This window comes from Nannospalax galili, unplaced genomic scaffold (assembly GCF_000622305.1).
Source record: "Nannospalax galili isolate Female #2095 unplaced genomic scaffold, S.galili_v1.0 scaffold192, whole genome shotgun sequence".
NCBI lineage: Eukaryota > Metazoa > Chordata > Mammalia > Rodentia > Spalacidae > Nannospalax > Nannospalax galili.
In genome coordinates this window covers 2,241,282-2,251,062 of record NW_008331810.1, presented here as the reverse complement: position 1 = coordinate 2,251,062, position 9,781 = coordinate 2,241,282, and the positions used below count along the sequence as shown (strand labels likewise).

Genomic DNA, 9,781 nt, shown 5'->3' with positions numbered 1-9,781 from the left:
CCCCTCCCCTCTCCCCATCCTCCACAGTATAGGGTCTCCTGCACCTTCCTTGAGGGCTGCTCCTTGTGGAAGGAAGGGAGCAGGCCTTTGCTGCTGTTTCTCAGGAAGGCGCACCTTGACAGCCACTGGTGTCCATGGTGATGGTGTGAGCTGTGAGGGTTTGCATATCCTGTTTTTTCACTGTTTCTGCCACAGGCAGCTGATTTGCAGGGCTGGTAAAAAAACAGTCACTTGCAAACCATAAAAATGAATTGACATGGTGTTGCTGTTGTCATGGAGATCAAAGAGAGGACTCATGGAAGTGGGGTGTTGGGCCCACTTGAGAGGCAGGAGAAAGGACACCTGGAGGGGTAAAAGGAAGCAGCTTAGCTGCAGTGCAGGTGGAGGAGAGCCAGGCCTGGTGAGAAGAGAGGTCCACAGAGAGCAGAAACCAAAAGAAACATGTGGAAATCAGGACCATTACCAGATCCGAAGGAAACCAGGAGGAGTACAATCCAGCGTGGGGAAACGAGAAATGTACCGCTGAGTGTGACCTTGTCTAGATTGTCAAAGGGATTTGAGAAAAAGTAAAGAGATGTCACTCACTCATAAAATCACTGTGCATAACACCAAGTTTTGTGTGCAAAGAGATTATGTGTGAAATTCTTGAACCCCTGTGGAGTGAAGGGGGCCCTTAGGCAGTCACTCTGCCTGCCTGTCTGGGGTTCCATGCTCTCATTTTTGCAAAGCGCTCCTCTAATGTGTTTTCAATATTTTATTTATCATTTTTTTAAATATGTATTTTCATTTTATTATTTTTATTTTATGTGTACGCGTGTATTGCCTGTACGTAGGTAAGTGCACATCATTTTTATTTTATGGGTATGAGTATAGTGCCTGCATGCATGTTGGTATACCCGTGTCACGCAATGCCTGCAGAGGTCAGAAGGTGGCATTGGATTCCCTGGAACTGGAGTTATGGGCAGTTGTTAGCTGCCATGTAGGTGCTGGGAACTGAGCCAGGGTCCTCTTAACCATGGAGCCATCTCTCCACACCACCTCTAATGCACTTTAAGAGGACTGATTGCTAGGTGGGATTTCCCATAAACCTGCAGGTTTCTCTTGATGGGTCCTTAGCATGAAAATGTGATGCACAGGCTGGCTGAGATAGTTAAACATTTCCATTGCTGGATTCATTTTAATATGTGAAAAGAAAGAGGAAGAGGAGGAGGAAAAGTAGGGGTAAGGGGACGAAGAGGAGGAAGAGGAGCTTGTCCACACACACTGAGGCCTGGAAGAGGCTCAGGTCCTACCTCCATTTTTCAGCCCGCATGCTAAGGGATAGTGGGGGCCACTCTGCATACAAACCCTGGTGTCTTGGCCCTGCCATGGTGCTGCTGCTTGATCTCTCCACCTACCTAGTCCCTGAGCCAGGCTTGGTGCAGCAGCTGAACCATGGGCTCAAGTCCAGCCTTGCCTCTGATTGACTCTTCCCTTCAGACCTTCGTTAAGGCAGATCGTAACATGCACCTGTCTGCACATGCGCTCTTTCATTAGCATTGTTCTCACTAGTTTTTTGCTGTGCTTCCTTTATGGTCAAAAGGCCTTTCTTATCCATCTGCAAGAAGAGTTACTGAGAACGTCCACCAAGTTACAGTCCTCATATGGGCAGGAGAAGGGAACCTGGGAGCTCTCTGTTCCCAGGAGGTCTGAAACCAGCTCCTGAGAAGCAGGTGATCACTGTGGAAGGTTCTTTGCAAGGACTGTGAGGAAGGCCCTTGGGCCATTGGAAGAGGTGCTTCTCCCCAGGATTAAGAGGGCTCTGGCAAAGGAGAGGAAGGGGGGTATTCTCTGGACAGTCTCAGATGGACTGGGGGGAGCAGGATGACGCTGGTGAAGATGGTAGTGGTGATGGTGGTGTTACTGGCCATGGTGGTGGGGAACATGGAGGTTGTTGTAGAGTTAGTGTCAGTAATGGTGTCAGAGACAGGGATGGTAGTGAGTCTGGATTGGTTGTGGTGGTCCATCATGGCAGAGGTGGAGGCCAGTGTTGTAGCTGAGCGAGGACTATCCCCAGAACTGACTTTCACAGAGGACATTTGAAAAACAACTTACTGAAATACAACTCATGTATCCAGGCATGGTGGTGCACACCTTCGATGCAGCGCTCAGGAGGCAAAGGCAGGCAGATTGCTGTGAGATCAAGGCCAGCCTGGGATGGTCCACAAAGTGAGTGTCAGGCTGGCTGGGGTTACTTAGTGAGACTCTGTCTCAAGAAAAGCAACTCACCTGCCCCGAAAAAAACGTCCCTTAACATTCCCTGTTTCAACTTTACAGTTCAATAATGTTTAGTGTGACCAGTGCGAGACCAGCAGGGAAACCTTTTAGCTATCAGCAGTGACCCTTTAAGGAGCCTCGTGGTTTGGGGCCCATGGGCTGGGGAACCAAAAGTGTGTTCCATTTATAAGAACTCTAATTCCTTTAGCAAGCTCCTTCCCACCACAGTGTTGTATTCAAGAGTAGCTGGAGAGTTGGGGCTGGAGAGATGGCTCAGCAGTTAAGAACACTGGCTGCTTTTGCAGAAGACCTGGGTTCAATTCCCAGCACTTACAGGGTGGCTAGCAACATCTGTAACTCCAGTTCCAGGGCACTGGACACCATCTTCTGACCTCTGTGGACACTGCACAATATGGGTGCACTTACATGCATGCAGGCAGCACACTCATACACATAAAATAAAAATAACAAATAAAATATTTTTTAAAAGAGTGGAGAGTCCAGTAGCCTAAGATGAAAATGCAGGATTGACCACAACACTGGACTCTGTTCAAAGCTAACAAGAAAGAAGGATAGATTTCTTGTTTGCTCCTTGAGACACATCTATCCCCTTTCATGAACCCATATTATATGGCACATCTAACAGAATAACAACAACAAAGAAATCCTATCTAAATAACAACCACCTGAAATGTAGACTTTAGAAATAGGACCACCATCTAATTCTGAAACTTGAGTCCCATAAAATTAGAAACAGAGAAACTGTTACAAAAGTGGTTAACAGAGCATTTGTGGAGGGAAATAAATTATATATAATAATATTAACAATGGTAAAAACAATTAACTACAATGAAACATCAATACAATGGATTATTTTCAAAGATTAGAGACTATGATCATAATAACTTATTAAATGAGAAGGAAGTCAGACAGGACTGTAGGTGCTGAACAGAAGGGCCTGGGAGGTTGAGAACAGAAGGGCAGTGCGTCTGGATGTGAACGGGGAATGCTCACCTTACACTCTTAATGATAAAACCAAGTAAAATATTTATCATTTTCAGTATTTTGCAAAAGTATCAGATAAAGAAAATAGTCTGTGTTCCAGAATACACAGGATAGAAATTTAGTTCTAAGAAAAATGTGAAGAATGTTTTCAATTTTTATTCATTGAAAATCTCACACATGGATATGCTGTATCTTGATCATGGTCACCCATCACTCCCCGCCCCTTACTCTTCCCAGGACCCCCATCATATCTCCCTCCCAGCTTCATGTCCTCCTATAACTTTCTATTTAGTTATTTTTATTAATCCACTGCGTCCAATTAGCACTACCCCTATGTGGAGCCATCCACAGGGCCACAGGGAATCACCAGTAGCCACACTGCTAAAGAAAAGTGACTCTCTGTCCCCCAGCTGCCATCAACTGCCAGTAGCTTCTGGGTTAGGAATGGGCCTTAGTAGCTCCCCCAACCCCTTGTGAAAATTTTTAAGTGACTTCACTTTGTGCAGGGATGTTGTTTTTATTTTAAACAAAGTCTTGGACCTGATCAGAGCAAAGCCCTTATATGTCTCCAACAGAAGCCAGTTCCAAAGTTTTCTTAGCCCAGAGAGGAGGGACCATTGTCCCATCACAGATCAGAGCCATCACCTTCCCAAACCTGGGGCGCTAAATGTCAGCAAAGTGCTGCCTTCACTGCTTCTAGAAAACTTCTAAATCGTTTGCTCAACTTACACATTTTCTTATAGCTGTTCAATTCCACCGTCTGCACTTCTCTCTCGACCTGACTGCATAGCCCTCATACAGTGATTCTGACTTGATTTCTTAAGGAGGCTTGAAGCCTTACAGGGAGCTGAGCAATTAGAATGCTTAATGGATATGAATCCAATTTGCAAAACTTATCTTTTATATTTGAATCACTTATCTCATAATTACGAAAAGAAACTACATGAAATAGGAGAAATCTCTTTGTTGGTAAAATTGACTTGTACGTGATGATTTTTGCAGAAAAATAATTTTATTAATTAACTCAAAGTTGTAAATGCAATTCAGTGGTTGTTAGGTAGCAATTTCTGTGTAATCTAATTCCAAAACTCTAAAATCTTTAGGAGTATTTGAAAACAAAATGAATAGACAAAGCCCATCAACATAACAGGAAATACATCTGGATCGGGGGACGCTGGTCCTCTGTTTATAGTAAGAGATGCGTGAGCACCTAAGTCAGGGTCTAACTCTGACTCTTGTCTAGAGTAAAGCGGTTAACGTGACTGCTGAGTGACCGTGTTAGTACCACATACATGTCTTATAGCAGCCTGGTGGATGAGCAGCAATTAAACTCAAAGGAAAGCCAAACCTGAAGGAACTTGCTGTACAAACAGCAAGTCCCCCCAGCATGCACCACTTTCGGGGTCTACTTAAAACTTAGAATTGTATAAATGAATAAAAGAAATGCTTCCTCTGTGGCTCAGTCCTAAAGACAGTCTGGGGCATGCTGGGAGGAGAGCGTGTTAGGCTACCCACAGTGTTTGCTGACACCATCCATCCTGCTTGCCCGCCCAGAACCTGTCTCTGGTATCTCATAGTCTGTGTTCTTTCCTTCCTCCCTGGGTCATAGGTTTTCAAAGACGTGCTCTGCCCTGAAGCTCTACCCGCCTGCTTCAGTCATGTCTCCTTCCTGGGCACCCTCTCCCTGTCCCTTCCTGCCAGCTCTTCCCCACACAGCCTTGCCTCCACTTCCTGATCTCAGGCCATCCTTCCTCGCTCCCCTGGCTGCTGCTCCTTTGAGCAGCTTTCACTTGCCACTTCCGGGACACTTGCTGGCCTTCACCTTCCAGCCCTGCACCATGCATCCAGCCTGTCACAGCTCGTCAGAGTCCTTGTGTGCTTATTTTCCCTGGATTATATGTACTTTCAGATGGCAGGAGTCTATACACCCTGGGAGCTAAGTTCATAGTTTGTATTTAAGTGTGGATGAAATAGATGATTTATGGATGATAGATGATGATTGATAGATAGATAGATATAGATAGATAGATAGATGATTGATGGATGATAGATAGATAGATAGATAGAGAGATAGATAGATAGATAGACGATAGATAGATAGGTAGGTAGATAGATAGATGATAGACTGATGATAGACAGGAAACAGGTAGAAGATAGGTAGATTATAGAAAAATATATAAATGATAAATATCATTTGTGTATAAATGAATAGATGATAGATAAATAATAGATAATAGATAAACAGAAGATAGGTAGATGATAAATATATAGATGATATATAAAGGATAGATGATAGATACATAGATAGGTAGACAGGTGGTAAATAGATAGATATATAATAGGTGATAGATATGATAGATGTTTAATAGATAAGTATATAGACAATAGATGATAGATAAATGATTGACAGATACATAGACATGGGTAGATGTAGCCCCCCCTTCTTATCTGAGAAATTCAGCCTACTGAAGATCAAAAACTCAGGAAAAAATTGCATTTGTATGTATTCTGGTTAGTTTTAAATGTCCATTTGCTGCAACCTGTAGTCTCTTGAGGTGTCTCAACTGAGGAGTTGTCTGGATCAGGCTGGCCTGTGGGTGGGTGTGTCTGTGGGAGCTGCCTTGATCCTTCATCGATGTGGATGACTCAGCCCACTGCGGGTGACATCATTCCCTGGGCAGAGGCTCCTGAACTATGTAAGACAGGAGGAAAGCAGCTGAGCACTTGTCAGCAAGTGGGGAGCACAGTGAGTTCAGTTCTCTGCTGAGGCTGTGGATGTGGTGTGGGGAGCACAGTGAGTTCAGTTCCCTGCTGAGGCTATGGATGTGGTGTGGGGAGCACAGTGAGTTCAGTTCCCTGCTGAGGCTGTGGATGTGGTGTGGGGAGCACAGTGAGTTCAGTTCTCTGCTGAGGCTGTGGATGTGGTGTGGGGAGCACAGTGAGTTCAGTTCTCTGCTGAGGCTGTGGATGTGGTGTGGGGAGCACTGTGAGTTCAGTTCCCTGCTGAGGCTGTGGATGTGGTGTGGGGAGCACTGTGAGTTCAGTTCTCTGCTGAGGCTGTGGATGTGGTGTGGGGAGCACAGTGAGTTCAGTTCCCTGCTGAGGCTATGGATGTGGTGTGGCTAGCTGTTTGAGTTCCTGCTTTGACTTCCCCAAAATGAACTGCAAATTGGAATTTTAAGCCCAATCAACCCTTCCTCCCTTAGGTTGCTTTTGGTCAGGGTATTTTCTCACAGCAACAGAAATAAACTAGAACAGTACTCAACTTGTTCAGACGTTTTTCTTTATCACTGTTCCCAAACAATACACCATAACAGCTCTTTACATGGCATGTGCATTAACTATTATCAAGAATCTGGAGGTAATTCAAAGTAGACAGGAACATGTGTGTGATTCTAGCACACAGTATGACATTTCATATAACGGACCTGAGTGTTCCCAGAGTCTAGTATCTAAGTGGAGTTCTAAAAACAACTAACACCCCTATATATACATGGAAACAACTGTACACACACACACACACACACACACACACACACACACACCCATTAACTGACCCAAAGGCTACAAAACTGTTATCACATAGCACATTCCCTGGTGCTGCTCTGATATTTGAGAGGGGTAATTCCTCAAGTGACGCCAACATGTCATTGAAAACACGTCCTTATTGTCTTACAGGGCTTATACTGAGTTCAATATTGTATAACTGTATGAATTCAACTGTGAACCTAGAAACTTGCACCCACTTGTGAAAGAGATGTACTCTTGCTCTGGAGTGTGTTACTGAATATGTTAAAGCTGTAGTGAAATGCTTCTAATCATGTAGTTATTAAAAATTAAAAAAAAAAAACACATCCTCAGCTCAGTAGAGTTGACCCAAGACTGTGTGCACAGCTGAGATCTCTGTGGCTCCCCTCACCATGGGATGACTCCAGAATGATGCACATGGACCTATTGAAGGAGGTTTGTTCTCCCCTCTCAGTGACCAAGCCCCCCTCGAATGTCTGTGTTCTTTCTAGAAGTAATTCTGGGTTCCGCCTTAGAATGTAAGCTCCCCAAGGACAGGGCCTTTTCTGCCTGTTTAAGTCAATTCTGTTTCCCAGTTCTTGAATAACCAGTGCCTAGAGCCCAGCTCAGTGTCCTAGTTAGCAGGAAGGGCTGCTCTCTGCCTCACAGTGAAATCACATGTGCATGCACGTGTGTGTGTGTGTGTCAATGTCGACACTACAAACTAAGACTGTCTTTTGGAACTTCCCCCAGTGAGATATGTCAACCACAGCAGCCTGACCCGAGGGCTGGGAACGCAGACTCTGGAGTGTCAGATTTATTTCCTGCCACTAGTATGTGGTGACTTCCTGTGAAAACTGGGGGTCACACAGTAGCATGGCAGAGGGAGGTCATGTCAGGTGCATGCATGCAGGCAAAGAAGGTGTGGCCAGGCGACAAGCACTTGTGCCGCAGTCCAGCCTACCTGTGGCTTCACTCTCCACATTTCAATTAACCCCATCTGCCATGACCTGATACTGTTGAGTAGGAAATTACAGAAATAAGCAATTTATATGTTTTAAATAACCCTATGACAATACATTGACCTAACTCTTCTCTTTTTATTATTAGTTATTTTTATCATTAGTTATGGTTGTTAATTTCCCACTGTGCCTAACTTAGGAATTAAACTTTATCACAGGATCATAGGTTTGTGCATATAGTAAAGGTACAGCCTATGGGGGCAGGTTTCCCTGAGGCGTCCTTTAGAAGTCTTGGGGTGCACCCCTCCTGGACAGGGGAGCGATGTGCATGAGTTTGCTGCTGCTTTGTTTATAGCTGTTTTTTTTTAATGTTTTGGTTTGTCCTTACTGTGTTCTTCCCTTTCCTGTTTAGGCTCCCAAGAAACATTTGCAAAATGGGATTATACGTGGTTACCAAATAGGTTACCGAGAGTACAGTACTGGGGGCAACTTCCAGTTCAACATCATCAGTATTGACACCACGGGGGACAGTGAGGTGTATACTCTGGACAACCTGAACAAGTTCACACAGTACGGCCTGGTGGTGCAGGCCTGCAACCGGGCCGGCACGGGACCTTCTTCTCAGGAAATCATCACCACCACCCTGGAGGACGGTAGGTCTGGGTGGGCACCGCCTGGGGCTTTCCTTCTTCAGAGTTGGCCATTCTGTGCCCTGAGCTGGCTCCCTGCTGCTTGGACCAGCCCCTAGGCCACCATGCCCACTCACCCCCACCCTGCGCTGGAAAGGCCTACACTGTTACAGAGTCATAGTCTTTGGCTTTGAACATAAGCTTTGAGGCCTCGGTGAAATGAAAGGTCTGCTCATCACCACAAAGCCAGCCTGGGTGCAGAAATCTAATTGTCTAAGAATTCTCCCCAGATCAACCATCAGGAAGCTTTTAGAATTTTTAATGTATTTTTTCTTTATTTATCAGGGTTTCCCCACCCCCACATCCGTGATTGCTTTGACTTTTCAAGCATTATTTTGTGGTCATAGAGAAAGCCAGTTCCCAGGCTGTTGAAGCAACCCCCAGTAACCATGGTGAATTCCTTTGCCTTTTGGCCAAGGCAGGAACACAGCCTGACAGTGCGTGCTTGAACCATAGAACGCTAGTGTCCAAAAGCAGGTGCTAGATGAAGAGAGGGGTCTGGGATTGATGACAGCAATGTGTGGTCGGTTTTAAGGCTACAGTTGCCCTTTAAATGACTTCTCCGACAACCATTTGGTCATAGACGGAAACGGCCAAGAGAGAAGTCTTAGGTAATGAAACTCTAAGGGTTTCTTTCTGTCTTCTCAGTCTACCGGAGTGGTTAAATATATCTTCTGGTTTCTCTGTCAATGAATATTTTGCTTATTAAGATACATGTTTCGTGTAGTATTTGACACCCTCTTCTGGTTCCAGCAATTAAAGCTTGCATAGACTCGGTATCTAAAATAGTGACACAGAAGAAAGGGGGGGCCCCTTTTAGAGTTCTTAGACTCATTCATAAAAGAATTTAAGAATGGGCTCCAATGGATGTTATGAGGCAATTTTACTGAAATTTAAGGAAAAACAGGGCAGGCAGGCTGTAAATAGCAGCTGCACTGAGCAAGAGGATGGAGGGGAGAAGTAGAAAGGCCTTGAAGCCATGGGGTTTGGAGCCCGCATGGAGGTCAGACGTGGGGAACTAGCAGAGGCATGTCGGGGCGGGGAATGGTGGTTTAGAGGAAAAGGAGAAGTGCCAAGGCAACCCAAGCATTAAGGAAAGCTTGGTTAGAAAACAGACAGGAAGGAGAAAAGGAAAGGGCGCAGAGTCTGAAGAGTTCAGAAAAGCAGGCAGACTTACAGGAAGCCTGTGTTTGTGGCTCTGCCCAGAAGCCTGCACTAGGGGGCGGGGATTCCTAAGTCTCCTTAACCCACTAGGAGTTCTGCCCATCGAGCTCGCTCGCTCTCTCTCTCTCTCTCTCTCTCTCTCTCTCTCTCTCTCTCTTACACACACACACACACACACACAAAATATAAAATCCCTCT

The 9,781-nt window shown here is 45.1% G+C and overlaps 1 protein-coding gene across 1 annotated transcript in view; it reads left to right on the top strand.

The window, feature by feature from the left end:
* Dscam (DS cell adhesion molecule) overlaps positions 1-9,781 on the top strand; it is a 625,182-nt gene that overhangs the window by 514,004 nt on the left and 101,397 nt on the right. Inside the window, exon 17 of the mRNA XM_008826928.2 lies at positions 8,143-8,383. Coding sequence (XP_008825150.1) covers positions 8,143-8,383 — 241 coding nt within the window. The remainder of the gene's footprint in view (positions 1-8,142; positions 8,384-9,781) is intronic.